Genomic DNA, 19818 nt, shown 5'->3' with positions numbered 1-19818 from the left:
TCACTGATATACGCCAATAAAAATTCAGGAATTTAACAGAAATTTTAAAAGCGTTCTCCATTCAGTTTTGAATGGTGCACAACACTGCTTTGTGTGTGTGCATGCATCTCGTGATATGGGCTGCTCTTTGAACTCTAATGGTGGAGCATGCTAAATATATGACCAGCCATGAACCCCTTCAGTGGTCCATTTAATCAGCAGTCAGGGGGCCAGTGTGAAAAAAATACCATTTCAAGGCCAGCACTCAGGGCATCATGGGACAGAGGAGGGCAAAGGTCATTTCTAGATCATTAAAGGCTGAAAGAGGCACGAGTTTGCTGAAATAAAAGTCATAATCGGAAGTGAATTATATCTTGTTAGGCACTTAGGCTGATATATTGTCATTCTGAAATGGATCTCTGGAGTATTTGAGCATATAAATATCTTATGAATAAGCAAAATCCGTTTCTCATTTACATAGATGTTTATAGAAGACACTATTTTTAGCAGATGTGCTCATATGGAAACAACCTTACAGCATTTTCTTACATGTGTAATTGGACCACTCAATATTTCACTATAGCAATTTAGCAAATATTAAAAAATATGATTAATTATGTATCTGGGCTGAGCGTAATACAACAAAAAATGAAAATACCCAAACATATATGCGTGTATATTTTCACATTGATTCCACATGATGAACACACAGGCAATGATTCGGACTTGTCCCACAATGTTTAACAAGAAATCAGTTTAAACTAACAATTGAGTAGGCAAGTAGGCTGCTATGCACACATTCAAAATATGGAACGGTTTCAAAATTATAACCTTAACAGCACACATGGCAGCATGAGACTGGTGGAGTGAAATCGCTTACTAACCCCGTCTGTGCAAAACACATGTCAAGACCATTTACACAAGTAAACATGGTGACTCTCACTTGATATCTGTGGATGCCAGGGAAAAGACATGATGTATATGAAAAGCATTCAGAATTGCATTGGTAATGTATATGTTTCTATGCCTAGAAAATAACTTTACTTAAAATGATTAAACATTTTCAGCTTTAAGGCTCCGATATACTTCAAGCAAAACTGAATAACGAACTGGTGAGACAATTTCAAACATAATATCAGGCCAAAATGCAGTTTGTAGTTTGTTTTGGGAGCTCGAAACAGCTTACCAAAACGTGCTTTACTGAAAAGTTCAATCTGGCTGGTAAACACTTTCGAACTACCATTGGTCCATGGTGGGTGGGTGCAGCTCTAAGGCTCCGCCTTCTTTGGTAATCCTCTCTGGATAAAAAAAATTTCAGCCTGCAGACTTAGATGAGAGTAAATTATGATCACACTGGAGAGAGCGAGCTGCTTTCAGAAACTGAAGCTGTACTTCTAATCGAAAGATACACTAGCTAGGTTTCCATCCAAGGATTTTTTTGCGAAAAAATGTTTAGCGCATCAAAATGTTTAAGGATAAAGCTGATGGAAATGTCAATTATCGATAGTTTTTTGCAAATGTTGAGACAATCTTTTTCCGTTTAACTTTAGGGCATAAATTCTATGTTGATACTTCAAATGTCGCAAAAACTAGTTTGGAAACACTTTTTGTCGAGCAAAAGGGATTTAACACAAAACAATTACAGTTGTTCAGATTCCGATACAAGTATCGGAAATATTACCGATCCCACAACAAATTCTGGCATCAGTATCTGCGACTACTTGAAAAGTACTCGATTCCGATACCATAATTCTTAAACAAGACCTAACGTTAGTTATTATCAGAGATGGGCATAAATACATGGAAATGTATTTAAAATACAAATACAAAATACTGTGTGAAAAAATGTATTTAAATACAAATACAAAATACTGTGTGGAAAAATGTATTTAAATACAAATACAGTATTTTGTATTTTGAAAATACACCAAATACATGTGAAATTGGCAATTCAGTGAAGGTATCCATATTAGGCTGTAATCTATCTGGGCCTATTCTGAATGCCAAAAAGCATTTAGATGTGTGCAACTGCTTAGAAACTTTCTTTTTCAATTTGAATTTGAATTTCCTTTAGCGGCAGTTATAATAACACAAATTACGTCAATAACTCATTCGCCCTCACTTCTTTTTCCACTCCAACATTCCAATTATTCTTGCCCACTAAAAGCTGCACAGATATATGTGCTTACCCCGATAGGCCTATCTATGAAAATGATTTAGAAAAAGGATTTAGAAAAACTGGGTTGTACTAGCCTAGAAATCTAGACGCACCCTAGCGGTAGCAAATCAAGGCGCGCTGGAAGCCGTTTAATTCCGGGGGGGCTGAAAGTTGGGCCGGAAAATGTGTGACGTCATTATGTTGTCGGTGGCGACCAGACAGGTGTTGTAGTAGAACCCCCCTTTACCGTCAAAGAGCACAGACGGACCCACCGCCCCAGATTATTGTTGTTTAAAATTAATTACTTGTTAAAACGCGATCATACCATGGGTGTCGGAAGCAAAACTGTGGGTGGTCTCAGAATTTGTTTTTGCTGGAGTAACGTTAGATACAAATATACTATTTGTTATTTGTTTGAGTTATTTGCCCTGCCTTTTGCAGAACTCACGCTACTCCCTTTTCACATCACAGATCAGAAAGGCATTTATTTTCAATAAAAATTTTAAAAATAATAGAAAAGTGGAAAAAAAGAGTCAAACACCTAATACGTTTTTCTCGGTAGGGGTAGGTAAACAGACGTGTTGAATTAGTGACGATAAAAGTGAAAGTGTCCAATATCATTGGTCTTTAAAAGTGGGTGAGTCTTGTCCTCACGACACACAATGGTTCCGACGCCAATGGACCATACACAGACACACGTTAATCATCACTCATAAAGCATTCTTTTTATTTGTGTTCATAGGCTACATACAATATCCAGCATCTGCCAGGGCTTTTAGTCCCTCAGGTGCGCATATTTGGAGAAATAATGATTCATAATCACGTTTGTAAAATATCATGTGTCCCGACTTCAGAAGACTGGTAGAGTAGAGCTATCAGAGTAGGCTAACTTACATGTTAACGTCCAGCTCACAAACCTCACGGATGTCTGAACAGAGTTTGTTTCGGTGTCAAGGTCAGCGTCGTTGTTTACATACTTTTTTTTTAAGAAGATTTCCCAATTTTACTTTTCTTAACCGTGTTAGTAGTAACGTAACTCAAAAAAAGTCTACAAATACGTTTCTGCTGCTTATTGCTAACCATGACCAAACAAGAGTGAGCGAGGTGATGATGGTGACGAAAGCACTTCCTAAGGAATTATTAAAATAATTATTAATTAGTTTATATCTTATCCACGGCCCATTATTTTAATCCCATTAAAACACAGTATGTTATGTCAGTCTATTTTAATTTATTTTATTTCATTTCATGTTTTAAATACAATACAATTTTAGTCCACAGCCCCCCACCAGGGGGGCTGATGCTATAACGAGGGGGGCTGCAGCCCCCGCAGCACCCCCCTTCCCGCGCTACTGAGCAAATCTAATCTGCCACGAGTGCCGTCTAGCAACTCTCAATACACTTCTGAGCTGTAAAAACCAAACTCTGGTCGGGCCAATCACATAGTGTATAGAGTCGGTGGGCGGGGCTTAACATAATGACGGCAGAGTTGCGTTTGCGTCAGTGTTGCCAACTTGGCGACTTTGTCGCTCTGTCGGCTTTTCAGACCCCTCTAGTGACTTATTTTCAAAAAAGCGACTAGCGACAAATCTAGTGACTTTTTGGACAAACTTCAGCTGCTTTAGTTTACAAATGTCGCCAGTACTGTCCTGCGAGCGCGAGGTCTTTTTTCCCCTCTGCCGTCACACACACCTCTCTCTGCGTCTGCCCTGTTCAGTGAATGGCTGAGGGGAGCTGCTCGCGCCTACAGACAGCAGCTGACAGACGTGAATGAGCGAGCTACACATGAGCACACAAGGTTGCCATCGATTTCTCACTTAATGTTATCTGCTTCTTTTGTTTTATATTTGAATAAATTAGTTATGATGAGTTCCATCTCTTGTGCTTATCACTTATATTACTCACTGTACAGAGCTTTAGTTCATTCAGTTTCTCAATTCAGATTTTACACATATAATTTTTTTTGTAATTCACTATATCATATATTGTATGACAAAAATGTATAGGAAATGAAAACATTTATTGGACAGTCGGCTGTATTATATTATTGTAAAATATAGTAAATGAGCACGGATTAGGAGAGAAAAAACGTCAGGCAGACTGAACGCAAGGACGGCGTGATGACGTCACTGATATGCTAATTAACGCATGACGTCATCTAGCGACATTTAGCGATTTTTTGGGCAGGCTTTAGCTACTTTCCTTGGAAAATAGTTGGCAACACTGGTTTGCGTGCTTCTAGTAAACACAGACGCTGGCGAACAGCGGTCTTTCGAATCAGCTTTGGCCGTGACTCTGGAAGACTTGAGTTAAGCTTTTCTCTGAGAAAAGAACAAAGAACGACACTGAAGTCATTCTTAAGAAGGGAAGATGTGTTCAGAGTTTTGCCGACCGGATACGGCGAATGTTTAATCAGTCAGCGAGCTCTGCTTCACCTTCGTTGCTCTGGTTGGTGTAGCGCTATCCTATCGCGAGCAGAGGGAGTTTGAAAGACAACCGTTTATCCCGCCCCTCAGATTGAGCCGTCAATGGGGAGTTTCCAGACCAAACATCTTGATGTGGGTCTGGCTTGTCAGGCTAGGGTTGTACAGCTGCGGCTCACCTGAATGAATGTTGGGGGGAGGGGCGTGTCTGGTCTGAACTAGTAGATGCATGAAAACAGCTCCTGATAAAGAGGTTGCCTGGCTCAAAGTATTTTGAGTATTTTGAAAATACAAAAATACTCATCTTAAATGTATTTAAATACAAATTACATTCGATTTTTTCCAAAGGCTTTAAAATACAAAATACAAAATAGTATTTTGTATTTCAAATACGTATTTTAAATACATGTATTTGAAATACTGCCCATCCCTGGTTATTATATGACGACCAATAGCTTTGCCTAACCGCTGTATGGTTCTTCTTCTTCAAAGAAGAAATGAAAACACGTTAGCAGCCTAGCAGTATGTCTGCTGATTAGCAGTATTTCAGACTGGAAATTCAGTACTGAAATTTAAAAAATGTGATGATACCAGTGTTTCTGTAGTAAGTTGCCGACTCCATGTATATTCGGTACCCGCAGCTGCGTTCAGACGCTTACGTGAGCTTTAGTTATCCGTGCATCAGCGCGTGCTGTTAAAGGAAATCCACAACGAGAGTCAGAGCGCGGTCAAGTTCATCTGTGCATCCGCATCCTTTTCCACAGATGTAAGTTGTAAGATTACTTGTTTAATACTTGATTGTATGTTGTCTATATCTGATTAATCTCATATAGGATGCCGTTTGGTTGAGTTTAATAACCAGCTAGCAAAGCGCTGCCGTTACTTCGGCTGGTGTTCATTCTTTTCAGCTTCAGCTCAAAGATAATAGCTCGGTCATATTATTTTTAGATAGGCTATTTCTTTTTCAAAATCATTGATGATATTAATAATGCAGCAGTGTTACTCATATTTTAACAGTAGATCTGTTTTAAAGTTGTTTCTCATGGATTCGAAAACGCGCAGTGATGCTGTTCTCACTTTGATCATGAAAAATAAAATTACGTGCAGCGCCAATCTGTCATGTAGGCTACATAGAATTATAATAAGAACACAATTATAGTATTGAAAAATGATCTGTGGTTTCGTTGCCCGTGTATTGATTTGTTGTTAAGGGAAGAGCGCATTCAAAATGAGTTTCGTTTTCAAGCCTGTAAAACTCTAGCGTGGCCAAGTTCACGTGCGCATTTGCGTCATTTTGGGCAGATGCAAATTGTAATAGGCATATATCTGATTAATCTCATATAGGATGCGTTTTATTAATTCTCTAGCAAAGCTCTGCGGGGTGGTTGATTCACAGTTTCAGCTCAAACAAAAACAAAAGCCCATCCCTAATCAGAACATCTCTAAAATAAATGTGGCGTCACGTGACAGAATTAGCCTATTATGAACAGCGCCCGCATGTAGCATTGTTGCCGTTAAAGTGTTAGTTCACCCAAAAATAAATTTTTTGTCAATAATTACTTACCCTAATGTCATTCGACACCTGTAAGACCTCCGTTCATCTTCGGAACACAATAATAAATAAAAATAAATAAATAACGACTTACACTCACCTAAGGATTATTAGGAACACCTGTTCAATTTCTCATTAATGCAATTATCTAATCAACCAATCACATGGCAGTTGCTTCAATGCATTTAGGGGTGTGGTCCTGGTCAAGACAATCTCCTGAACTCCAAACTGAATGTCTGAATGGGAAAGAAAGGTGTTAAGCAATTTTGAGCGTGGCATGGTTGTTGGTGCCAGACATGCCGGTCTGAGTATTTCACAATCTCCTCAGTTACTGGGATTTTCACGCACAACCATTTCTAGGGTTTACAAAGAATGGTGTGAAAGGGGAAGAACATCCAGTATGCGGCAGTCCTGTGGGCAAAAATGCCTTGTTTATGCTAGAGGTCAGAGGAGAATGGGCCGACTGATTCAAGCTGATAGAAGAGCAACTTTGACTGAAATAACCACTTGTTACAACCAAGGTATACAGCAAAGCATTTGTGAAGCCACAACATGCACAACCTTGAGGCGGATGGGCTACAAAAGCAGAAGACCCCACCGGGTACCACTCATCCATCATGCCTTGCTACCACTGTGCAGGCTGTTGGTGGTGGTGTAATGGTGTGGGGGATGTTTTCTTGGCACACTTTAGGCCCCTTAGTGCCAATTGGGCATTGTTTAAAAGCCACGGCCTACCTGAGGATTGTTTCTGACCATGTCCATCGCTTAATGACCACCATGTACCCATCCTCTGATGGCTACTTCTAGCAGGATAATGCACCATGTCACAAAGTTTAAATAATTTCCAATTGGTTTCTTGAACATGGCAATGAGTTCACTGTACTAAAATGGCCCCCACACTCACCAGATCTCAACCCTGGATGTGCATCCCACAAATCTCCATCAACTGTAAGATGCTATCCTATCAATATGGGCCAACATTTCTAAAGAATGCTTTCAGCACCTTGTTGAATCAATGCCACGTAGAATTAAGGCAGTTCTGAAGGCGAAAGGGGGTCAAACATAGTATTAGTATGGTGTTCCTAATAATCCTTTAGGTGAGTGTATATAGTGGTGGGCCGATTTCAAAATACAGCTTTCTGAAGCATCGAAGCGTTATGAATCAGTGTACCTTGATTCATGATTCAGATCACGTGTCTAACAGCCAAACTGCTAAAATCACGACTTTAGCGATCTGAATCATGAATTATAAATTCATCAATTATTTATGCATAGTAAAATGTTACATGTACAGGACAATTGAGCTGCTCTGTGTCCTCACCCATGTGCTTCATCACAAAGGCAGTTATATGCAGACCTGTCAGACAAACTGTCTCACTTCTCCATGATCTTCTAATTAATATTTCTTAATTTAATAATAGGCCTATTATTTTGTAAATATTAAGTACATTTCTATCTTCTCATTACTCTCTGAATTTTACAAATATTTGGGACACGAAAGATACGATAAAGTTTGCGATATAAGTGAAATTATGTATGAAAATGTTAGCGATACAACAAAACTTATGCGACAATGGTTTTTTTAGGGATGATGTCATTGCGTACCATTTTATTGGTAAAAGGCACGGTTGGAAGGAAACAGGCTGGACATCAAATCTTTTTTAACTCATATTCACTTTGTCGATAACAAAACAGTGGAAAACGTGGATGGAAATTTGGCTACGGACACTTGTTTTTCATTTTTAATACTGTAAAGCCACTTTCTTTGAAAGCAATCCATTCTATAAAGTACAACATAATAAAAATGACTTGACATTCATAGTTAGTGCAAACATATTGCTACGATCAAATGCTTTCTTAACTGCCATTTTCTCACCACTGTCATTTTTGTTGTGTATTTTTATTTTCTGTTTGAGAGAGAGAGAGAGAGAGAGAGAGAGAGAGAGAGAGAGAGAGAGAGAGAGAGAGAGAGAGAGAGAGAGAGAGAGAGAGAGAGAGAGAGAGAGAGAGAGAGAGAGAGAGAGAGAGAGAGAGAATATACATATTCATCTTAACGCCGTTCTAAGCAGCATAACAGTATACCGCCTCAAAGGCAAAGGACAAAAAAGAACTTCAGGACATTTCTGCCTGCTAAGCTTCTATTAAACACCAAGGCCTGGTTTCACAGACAGGGCTTAGCTTAAGCCAGGATTAGGACATTTAAGTAACATTCATAAACGAATGAAGATGTGCCTTAGAAAAAAACATTACTGGTGTTGTGCATCTTGAGACAAAACAATGGCACTGACATAATTTAAGATATATGTCAGTGCAAGTTTCTTTCAGTTAAAACAGATAAAACATGCATTTTAGTCTGGGACTAGGCTTAAGCCTTGTCTGTGAAACTGGTATATGCGTGTTACTGCACACGCATTTTCCTTTTTGATTTACAAATGAGGGACAGCCTTCCAAGAACGACATTAGGTAAGATTAGACATCCTTTAAATAATAATACAAGAAAAAGAATTAAAAGCCTCCAGAGAGAGATTATTTTACTTAAAACGAATGAAAGTGCCTGTGACATAAGCAAATTGTCTGGCTAAAGTCTGGCTCTATGATGGTCATATACACTGTTTGTGTAAAACACTCAATACAACGTCTGCAACGAGTTCACACACTCTGAGTGTAAGTGGGAAGTGAAGCATAGGCTAGACGGCATGGTATAAATGTCCTGCTGGATCATATTTCCCACTGCTCCAAATCCCCAGCAGGACACAGACACAGAGCCAACACGTTCATGAGCCATTACGCATTCATGAATGGAGCTTGTGGCGTGGTAATAGAGGCAGGCCTCGGAGCCAGCCCTGCTGGAACACACTACGAGAGGACAGGAGAGCTGTCAGTCATTAGGTCAACCAATAGCAGAGCGGGAAAGTGGGAGATCTCAGCCAGGTGATCTTCTTGAGAAAAGTCTGAAATAAATGTGTATTGAAAAAATGATAAAACTAGGGATGCACCGAATGTTCGGCAACCGAAATTATAGTAGTAAAAAGAATAAGTAAAAAGGCCGAATAATTTTTGCCGAACAATGACGTTTTTAATGACGCGATCAAATAGTAACCCACATAGAGTGAGAGGCGCGCGCTTTATGCAGCAAACATGTCAGCAGTGTGGAAGCACTGTTAAGTGCTGCATCTCATGTCATCGATGAGAAGAGGAACCGACTTTCTTGTGAGAAAGCAGAGAAGCTACTTTTCATAAAGAAGAACCTGCCACTTTTCCTGAAGAAGTAGGCTAAGTAGGCTTATGTCTAGGACAGTTATTTATTTGTTGTGGGTTCATCCACATTTTTTGCACTATTCAATGCACATTTGTTGTTGTAGACATACAGTCACATTCTTTCAGCAGTCAGTTATAGGCCTAACATTGGCTATTCAAGAAGGGGGGCTTCAAAGATGGCCAAATAAAAATATATTTTTTATTTGACTAACTATTTATTTTAAGTTATTTTGTGCTTAGTTTGTATAATATCTGCTAGAATGTTAAAAAAATGTTCAGTGTTAAATAAATATTTTGAAATTGTATTTTTGTTATTTGATTTATTTCTCTGAAAAGCAACACAAAATAGTAAAAAGCAAAATTTTACTATTTAATTATTGTAATGGTAAAAAAAAATTGCCAAATAAATGGAGAAAATGCGAAACACCGCGTTCGGTATTCGGCCTTCGGCCAAGCATTTCATTATTATTCGGTTTCGGCTTCGGCCAAGAATTTCATTTCGGTGCATCCCTAGATAAAACCATGATGGAAATATACAGTTATTTTTGTATGTAATTAGGCGTAATTAAAAATTAAATAAAAAGAATATTTGGTAATTTTGCGAAGACATGCTCACATGCACAATTATTCTTTATTATGGATCTTTAATTACAGAGACAAATAAAGAATCATTTGGTTTTATTAAGTTTTTGTCAAAATAGAACCCAAAATAAACTAGTTTCACGTTACCTTGTTTGTTTAAGCATGTTTATGCAAAGTTATTTAAATTATTTATAATAAAAAATGCTTGCATGCAAAATTATTCAATATTTTAGCTTTTATTTGACATAAAAAAGGCAAGAAATAGATGCATAAAAATAAGCAAGAAATTATCCTTGCAATCATGTGAAATAAAAACAAAATAAAGAATAATTTTCAATGCATACGTCTTTGTAATACAATAGCTAAAATAATAAAAAATCTGCGTGTCAGAATGTCTTTATGTAAAACATATGCAAAAATAATGATTCATTTGTTAGCACACTGTAATATCTAAGCATGCATGTAAAATAATAACCAAAATAACTTTGCATGAAAGAATGTCTTCATGTAAAATAAAAGCCATAAAGAACAATTTTTCTTAAAAGTGTGAGCATCCTAACGTTCAACTGTAAATCTGTAAGTAGTACTTGCATTCAGAACCTTCCATTTCAATTGTGCCTGTACTAGCTGGACTAAGTGGGCCCCTTAGGCGTTTCAAAGAATACATCACTGCCATGGGGTTACACTATAACCGAGACTTACATTAAGTATATCTCAGTACGAGCTATGGCTCTCTAAACGGCAGAGAGATGCTTCAAAGATAATCCGCTTCAAAAAGAAATTCTTGTGCCCATGCTGAGAGATCTGAGCTCTAAACATATGCAGATAACAACTGCAGTGGATTTATCATGAGCATGCAATTTCATCTCGCCCACATCTGGACAGAAATCCCTCGATGGAATAGATTAATAATCCGCTAAACTAAAGATACCTTCGGCATAATGCAGTTACCAGAACGAGAACTACTCTCGATTGGTCTCTCTGGTTGCTCCGCCTGACAGCTGCGTTACCAGATGCACGTAAAACGTCGTCTGTGAGCATGCAGCTTAGTGATTTTTATGGCAAAATGCCTCAGGAATGATATAGTATTAAGTCACTGTGGGTCTAAAGTCTTTCAACATCCTAATTCACTTTTTTTTTTAAACGACAGTGATCTTTAAACATACGCTCGTATGCTTCTATGGTGAAAACAAAAGGACGACAGACCTTGGAATACCATAAATGTATACATACATCATTCTGGAGTCATTTGTCGTCTACATCCCCAAAGGGCAACTACAATCAGAAAACGAGGTGCATAAATCCACAAAAATGTCATCCGTGTCGACATTCGCATAAACCATAAAAGCTGTACATTTGCCTTTCGCTTTGATTTGATATCTAGCATACATACCCTTCTGAGAACACTGACCGGAAAGCTTTGTTATCTGTGTTCTCCGGGGCTGATCTTGTCTCAATTTCAAACACCTGTGAAATTATGCCCCTGTAATTCAATACTGATGGCTTCGAAACGATACCTGGGGACTGACATCTGAACTATCTTTCATTAAGGCTTATTAACGGCAACTGTTGACGTAGCACTGAGATTAGATCTTGGCAGAGGCCCATGTCTTTCAAAAACAAGGTCCTCTATTGCCTGTAAGTCTGGCACATGAGTTCCCAATTGCCATTGCAAGTGTCGGCTCCCTCACCACTGGAGGGTTTCAGGAGGTGTTAAAGGGACTTGAGGTGTAAACTTTTGGAGAGCTCTTTTGAGTGTTAGCACAAAGTGACCCTTCACAAGGGTGCTAACTAGGCTTGCTGCGATAGTCATTGTTGCCGGCGTTCAGACGAAACTCCGGACACATCACTTGCCCACTGTCATTTTCATTTTTATAGTAATAAAATAATTTAGTTCAGTTAGAGAACAGACACTACAGTAAAAAACTGAACGTGTCTGCTCAATACAGTGTGAGCTGAATGAGAGTCACAGCACAAAGGAGGATGATATTTTATCATCACGAAAGCGAAGATCTGACAGACAAGATGATCGCGTAAGATTTGGTTTCAAACCGATAATTAAAAGTGCCTATTTAAGTGGGTTTGTTTTTCATTAAGAATAATAGGCTAATGATCCTATAATTCAAGCAACCCGCCCACAAATTGGTCTTAATTCTAAACCGAACCTAAACTTTCATAGGAATTTATTGAAAACACTCGCTTTGCTCCGCACCACTCTGTTATGAATGCAGAGCGGCCGTGCGCATTTAACTTTTGATTTAAAATAAGCAATTTGAAAAGCCTCCGCCGGGTGATACCAGCTTTAGCGGTGTTGTCACACATCGATTAACCGGTGAGAAAAGAACCTCACCGTCACATCCCTAGTGCTAACGTGCTCTGACACCACAATGGCCTTGAGGAACTACATCTGAAGGTGGATTTCAAGAGGGCAGATAAGACAGGGGCAGCCTACTGGTGACTAGATATGTAAAAAGTGCAATATTTTGTAAAACATTACAACGATTACAGAACTTAATTGAATGCTATAACAGATTATTATGACTAAAATAGAGTGCTGCAGAGATGACATTTTTGTAGGCCAACCTGGATGTTAGCATCACCCTGGTTCCCTTGACAAAAAGCCAATTGGATTTATTCCATTGACTTTTGGACTATTACTGAAAATAAGCTCTGTGGCCAACAAACGTTTATGATACTTGCACGTCCTCATGAGCTTCACAAATGACTACAACTTTTATTAATTTTGAAGCCTTAATGCAATCACCAGAAGTAAAACTCTAAAGTTAGGCTATAAAGAACTACTCCATGATCAAATGACTTCAACACCAACATAAAGCTTCTGACAACTCTTTTTGTCTCCAAAATCTACAAGTTGGAAAGTGAGTAAGAACAGAGTACTAGTATAAACACAAAAAGGCTGTAAAAGCCGACTAGTGAGTAGATGAGTTTCTCTGTTTGGCATGCACAATCCGTCAGCAACAACATCCTCAACAACCTCTGCAGTCCCATTTCGCCACTCGTTAGCAACACCCTTTTCAAGACATCTAAAAGCTTAAATAATTTACAAGGGGGTAACTGATGTATTTTATGTCATTAAATGTCATATGTTAACCAGTGGCAGAGGCACTGGACACCCCTGACACCTGACTGGCCACCCTGGGTGCCACCCCAAAATATTGTTCGCTATTTCCATTTCACCTAGAAAAAAGCATCTATGTTGCCATGCAGCGGCGCTGCACATTAAATTTAACGTTTAATATTATGAGAATATTAACATTACCGTAGTTGTTACCAAACAGATGGTGGTCACGCACAAGCGCAGAGTTGTTCAAAATCCTGTCGCGCCATTCACGTGGGTTTACCATTAAACGGCAATTTATCTCAAAATGTTTTTAATGTATAATGACTTCACCCTAGGCTGTGAAGTGAGGGAGACATTTTTCAGTGGCAATATTTTTTTCTGTGTTTATGGAAAGATATAGCTAATATAGCTTGCGCTTTTTTCTGTTTGTGCAGATCTTACAGCAAAACACATTGGCCCTCATTTATCAAAAGTGCGTACACAAAATTTCCAGCGTACACCTTGCGTACACCCAAACCCACGGTGACTTTGAGATTTATCAATATGGACGTTGGCGTACGGCACGCTCAGATCTTACGCCAGCTCAGGAGGTGGTGTACGCACGTTTGAGTTAGTGTGAAAATGCCCAGAAAAAAACTATTCCTAACACCACAAAACACACTGACAAAGATATGCTATATTATGACCCACTGTAAAAAACAACAACATAGTAATTATAAACTTCGGTGTTTATTTTTGTGCAACGTAGACTTCAATGTTTAATTTGTGTGACTATAGGCTACCAACGCATTTGAGGCATGTATTCCTCCAGTTGCGAGCCTGCCCGGCAGCTGCGCACGGACTGGGACTGAGTAATTTAGACTGATAAAATAATAAAAATTACATTCTTCTTCTTTTAAATAATAATAATAATAATAATAATAATAATAATAATAATAAAATAAATAATAAGGGTTCTATAGTAAGTATAGTAAATAGTAAGCATTCTTCTTCTAAATAACAATAAGCGTCATTAATAATAAAAATCAAAATAATAATAATAAAAAGAATCATACAAATTGTCATGCAATTATTAATGTGAATAAATGGTAGGCTACTCCACATCACATCATCGTACACCCTAATACATGTGCCGTGATACGAAATTAAATGGTAATTGTTTCAAAACGTGCTGCAAAATAAAGCATTGTGATAGGTAATTTCTAATCCAAACAGCTATAAACTGCTGGAGTGCGCTTCACAACCTCCACACTATTAACAGTAGGCTACTCGTAATTTGGGTCCATATTTTGTTTTTGTGGGTACGTTTAATCCCACTCTTTAAACTCCCAAATAAAACAATTTAGGTTTTTTCCACTTCCCTGGGGATGGTCTCGATGGGCGCGTCTCAATCATCTCACTAGTTCACTAGTCAGGGCACTGATCAGGGAGTCAGCCCATTGACTTATGTCCTAATCAGTGCCCTGACTAGTGGACTAGTGAGATGATTGAGCGCGCCCGATCTCCACGTCGGAGAAGTTTCGCTTCTTTGCCGTCTTCCGTGTGTCCATGGCGTAAAATGAGGGCGTGGGGGAGGCGGAGACTTGAATATATAGGGGCGTGTTATTCTAATGACGATCGTTTTCAGCCGCGGCATTTATCAATGGCAGATATTGCGTACATCTGGATTGCAGAGGTACGCACAGCTTCATAAATCAGGCGGTGAGAGGAGTGTAAGCATAATCTTACGCCAACATATACGCCCGTTTCTACGCAAGATTGATAAATGAGGTCCATTGACACCACTTTTTTCATTCCTGAAGTAAACTTTTTTTTACCTGTATGTTATGTTGACTAGATTCGCTGTTTTGCATTGCCGCCTTGAACATGAGAACACGATGTGTCTGGTGCGTGGCATGGGGTACTTCATCAATAGCGCGAACACACAGAGCAAGTCTTGTACTTGAACAGACATAAAGGTATGCCAAAAATAGTGAGTAGCCTATCATAGTGAACACAGTCGGCTATGTCTTACACAAATATAAGCAGATGAAATTGTGTCTGGTATTAGATTCAATATTGCATTTGGTCTTAAAGTTACCGTAACAGTATAGCCTTTAGCCTATCCTTCAGTCTATCATTAAAGTGAATCAAAGGACAAAAAAAAAAAAAATCACCCACTGAACTTGACTGAAAAACTTTTGTAGCCTGTCTAGTTTTAACATGCATTAACCTATATTTAATTTATACAGTGAAGATTATACAATAAGATTACGTTTGATTATTCAATTTCTGTACCTGAATCACTGTGACCTGAAACTTCAAACACTTGATTCTTAGCATTGTTCTTACTTTATTGCTAACTGCTCACTTGTAATCAGTAATGTTTTAAATGTATATTATTAGGCTAGGATTGTAGTTTTTGCTGTAGAATATCAGCTAAGAATTGTGGAATTTCACTGTTATCTACTATTGTGGTTGCTTATTTATTGTTACATATTTAATGTTAATTGGTCAAAACAATGAAAACAAATAAGTATTACACAAGATATTCACAGTCTATGGACCCCCTAAAGTAGCCTTGGCCACCCCCCTGCCACCCCATGTATTAAAGTCTAGTTCCATCACTGATGTTAACCACAGATCTTATTTCAGGTATTTAACCAAAAAAGCATCAAAGTTATGCTAACTAATTTCTGCAGCACGCTATTATACCTGATGTGTTACATCAATATAATAGCAAGGTGGCGCTCTCTAAATGGAAACTTCATTTTAGTGGTTAAATATCTGGCCAAGTAAACTAAGGTTGTGTAGCCCCACACAACATGAGGAAAACGTTTTAATTCGCTCTTACATTTTAGAAAAATTGTGGCCATATTGTACTAAATTATTCCAACATTTTAGTCAAAATGAATAAGACTTTAATTGCTCCAAATGAACATTTTTTAGTGACTGATTACATCTACATTTTTCAGTTGGCCAAATTGAAATTCAATTCGGCTAACTGAAAAATGTAGGTGTGATTTTCAATTGGACACCTACATTTTTTTTTACAGTGTAACAAATTCTAAATCTTGGTCATGATATCGTTTTTCCTCCTTGCATGTCATGTGTGGGGCTCTTTAACTTTGGCATACTTGGCCATATGTTTAACCACTAAGATGAATTTTTGGTTTGGAGAGAGCAACCTTGTAGTTATATTGATGTAACGCATTGGATTTTATTATAGTAATTTTGTGGCCACGATATCTATTTTTCCCAAAATATCTTGTAGAGGGTACATACAAAGTAAACCCATTTTGGACAGAAAATTGTCAATAATTTCCTGTGTTTGAGGAAATAAAGCCCATCAATGATGGGCATGTACCTGACTTCAGTTTATTCGTTGAAGCACGACAGCTGTTCAGAAGGCGGAGCCCTGCCCACACAAGAGGATCGCTCTGAACACCTCAGAGACAAGCCCTGACAGCATCCACAGCCGTGAATGTAACTCTGATGCTGGCACCTTTGAATGGAAAGATGAGAGCTGCTGGAGAGGAAACTATCTAAAAGCTTGCGCTTTTTGTCTATGTGTTATTTCATGTATCAGATATCAAAGAGGAATCAACGACTTACCGATAGATGTGTCTGACCCTCCATAGTGTGCACAACTACAGCTCAAGCAATCAGAATGAAAAACGCTTGGTTGAGCAAACCTGATGAATGCAGTAAATATGTGGCATTTATAACACATCAAATTTGGTCCAATATCACAATCCCCTTCAGGAGGCGGTTTGTAGGATACACAAATATTTTACTGTTGTACGAAAAACCAAAAGTAACACTCTTCCAAAAATTTATTCCAACCCTCTGAGCTCAGCATTAAACCCAAACCTTGAGGCTTATAATTCTGTATTTGTCCTTCATATCCATTCATTATTTTCCCCCAAAATCTTCCAGGCTATGAATGTTATATATGTAAAACATTTGTAATGCCAGACAGCATTCAGAACAAAGATAATGTTTGCCTGGAAACCACTGGAAATAAGTTACTGCAGAGCATGTCTCGACTGCTATCCCAAAAATAAACACCAACACAAATCAACTTCGAAAAGCACAGAATCAATGGTTTCTAATTGAATTTTCTTTAAATGCAATTTCAATGCATAATGTAAACAGTTTGGAGTCCTATTTTTAGACTAAAATTCATTTAGAAGCCTCTGTTTCTTTCTACCAGTTTACAACATCTAAAACAAGGGGTCAAAAGGTTTTGGCCTGTCAATGCACAAACTGTCTAGAAATGGCGGTGTCGCTCGCTCACTATTAAGTATGCAGGTTCAGTATTTCTGTGTGTTTGGTCCCATTTTCGTCTCACTCTGAGGCACCCATACTCGCTCTTGCTCCCTCCCAGCCTTCTTTACTCACACACACACTTCCACACACACTGAGCTCATCAATAAGCGTGCACTTCCACGAAATGCCCCTACACAGTGCAGGCATGCTAACCAATCTCCTAGAAGGGTTTGGCGTGACTGCGACTAATGATGGACTAGATCAGCTGAGGTTAGTATAAGAGAAAAGGGAATGGGGGGGGGCTTATAATGTCCTCTGGAAAATCCCTCTCACCTTTTCAAATATATTTCGGTTACGGCTCCACACAGCCGAGGAAAACACTGCAACAAGCACAGATATGAGGCTGACAGCATTTCAGAACCTTAAAAAACAGTGGACAGCACCCTCGGCCAGCAGTCATGCTTATACAGGGGTGCGTATGTGTGTGGTGGGGGGAGGGGGATTCCCACTCTGTTTCATGCCATTCCCCTCGCAACAAGCATCTCGGAGACTAGTGCTCGCGGAATAGGCTTGCGGAAGCACGCCGACAAGAATGTCATGAACATGTGACACACTGCAAAGTCACTGACATTTGCATTCAGTCAGTGTGTGATCCAAGTCCAATTCATTTTCACGAACTGGTTCCTTTAAGCAGTTTGTTACAAAGAAGCAGTTACAAAAGGTGATTCAGCGATTCTTTTGAGTCATCATGTGATCCACGACACCCCTGTGTGGTTTATCACACGCTCTAAAATGTTCCAATAAAAACACTTAATGGTAGTTTGATAAAACTTTCATTAAGTTTGTGTTAATACTGCTGATTAATAATGGAAAAACTCTGGGGCGGTCACATTTGTCGTTGTTCGCCAAATTTTCTGGGCTAAATCCAATTATTTTAACTGGAATGCATGCAAACAGGAATTTTACATGTGGGTGAAAGGTTTCCTTGTGCAAATTTCACAATGGGTTTAAGTTGGTCACACAAATTTGCAGTGTTAACCAGAGAGTGGCTTGGTTTAAAAGCGATCACAACACTATTGATAACGGCTGCAAAATTTCGCAGAAATTTTGACAAAACCGACCAAACCGTTCATATAATCAAGTTGTAAACGTATTTATGGAACTCTGCACGTTATTTACGAGTGGGACATGTACTCGAATCATTGAGTAGCAAAAACAATAGATTAATTCGACTCAAGGAGCGAGTTCCGACTCAAAATCATTATAAAGATCTCTGAATCGAAAGACGAATCGGCAATCGCTATTCATCACTTATTCCCTCCTGCTCCCGAGGGGAAGAAACGGCAGAGCTATTTAACGAGAAGGCGGCTGCTTCGTTCCCCTGATTTTAGCCGAAATTGGGGTGGCAATCAATGCTCACATGCATACACATACTACTTAATCGCGTGCATAAAAGCCGTTATCGTGAATAGTGAAACTCGTGTTTCAGGTGCATTTCTCAGTGGATCTATCTATTGTACGAGATCCTGTATATATTTAGATATCACCGTGCATGAGTACAAATAGACTCCAAGCAAACCCTGAGCTGAGATGCTGCTGTGCAGAAATCCATGAGGGGGGAAAAAAACACACTGCGTGACCAACTCCAAATACCAACTCGTATCCACATAACAGCTCTATTCAGCAGCCACACATGTTAATATGACCACAAACAGGCATATGGCATCGATCGGAATGTTCATTCACAGATATAAGAGGGTTTTCCAGCTATCTGCTTTATGTTATTTGGATGTCTTGCGTACAAGCTATGAATAATTCATCACACAAACTGTTGTCTTGACACTGAGCTGTGCTGCATGACAGACCAAAGGCAGATCTCACAGAGCCGGATACACTATCGCATGCATGTATACATGAATGCGATATTATATATCGATAAATAAACGCAAAGCTTTTTGCAAATGAGTCGAGGAACGCGAGCGATAGATGGGCACAACTCGCTCAGATAGGAATCACCACCGGCACGACAATCAACAGCGGGCAACAGCATGAACGGACAGACCAGCACAAGCGGCGAGGCGTAAAAGGAGCTAGTGTCATTTCGCATTTACCTGTCAATATTCCAACTCGGATTTGGTGGTCGTGGTTGGTTAAAATCATCCCGTCCGACGCCATGTTTAGCAGCGCTCTCGCCCGCACTGACAAGCCTGAGCAGAGCCGAGGGACGAGCGCATCGAACTCGAGGGGAGGAGTCAGGCGAGAAAAGCCGAACTCTGAGCTCAACACTGTAGAATTGGCAAGGTTTCTGGTGGTGTTGGTGGACAATAATATCGTTTACTCTCAAATCTCTTTTTTCAGAACGTAAGAGAAATTACAGGGTTTCGATGCCATAAAACTAGTGTTTTCCTCCTCCATGAATATGTGATGGAGAATCAGTAGATTTGTACATTTTGTACAACTTATAGCCTAACTTTAATTTTAAAGTTGTCAAGAAACAGTTTTGATAATCTTTTATTTCCTAAAATTAAGAATT

The 19818-nt window shown here is 39.0% G+C and overlaps 1 protein-coding gene across 18 annotated transcripts in view; it reads right to left on the bottom strand.

Annotated features, from left to right (window-relative positions):
• gphna (gephyrin a) overlaps positions 1–19523 on the bottom strand; it is a 119681-nt gene extending 100158 nt beyond the window's left edge. For all 18 annotated transcript variants that reach the window (XM_067455328.1, XM_067455332.1, XM_067455335.1 and 15 more), the window contains exon 1: positions 19397–19523. In XM_067455328.1, the coding sequence (XP_067311429.1) occupies positions 19397–19460 (64 nt within the window). In that variant the 5' untranslated portion in view covers positions 19461–19523. The remainder of the gene's footprint in view (positions 1–19396) is intronic.
• Between the last annotated feature and the right edge of the window lie 295 nt (positions 19524–19818).

This window comes from Pseudorasbora parva, chromosome 10, assembly GCF_024679245.1.
Source record: "Pseudorasbora parva isolate DD20220531a chromosome 10, ASM2467924v1, whole genome shotgun sequence".
NCBI lineage: Eukaryota > Metazoa > Chordata > Actinopteri > Cypriniformes > Gobionidae > Pseudorasbora > Pseudorasbora parva.
This window is presented reverse-complemented; position numbering and strand designations above follow the sequence as displayed.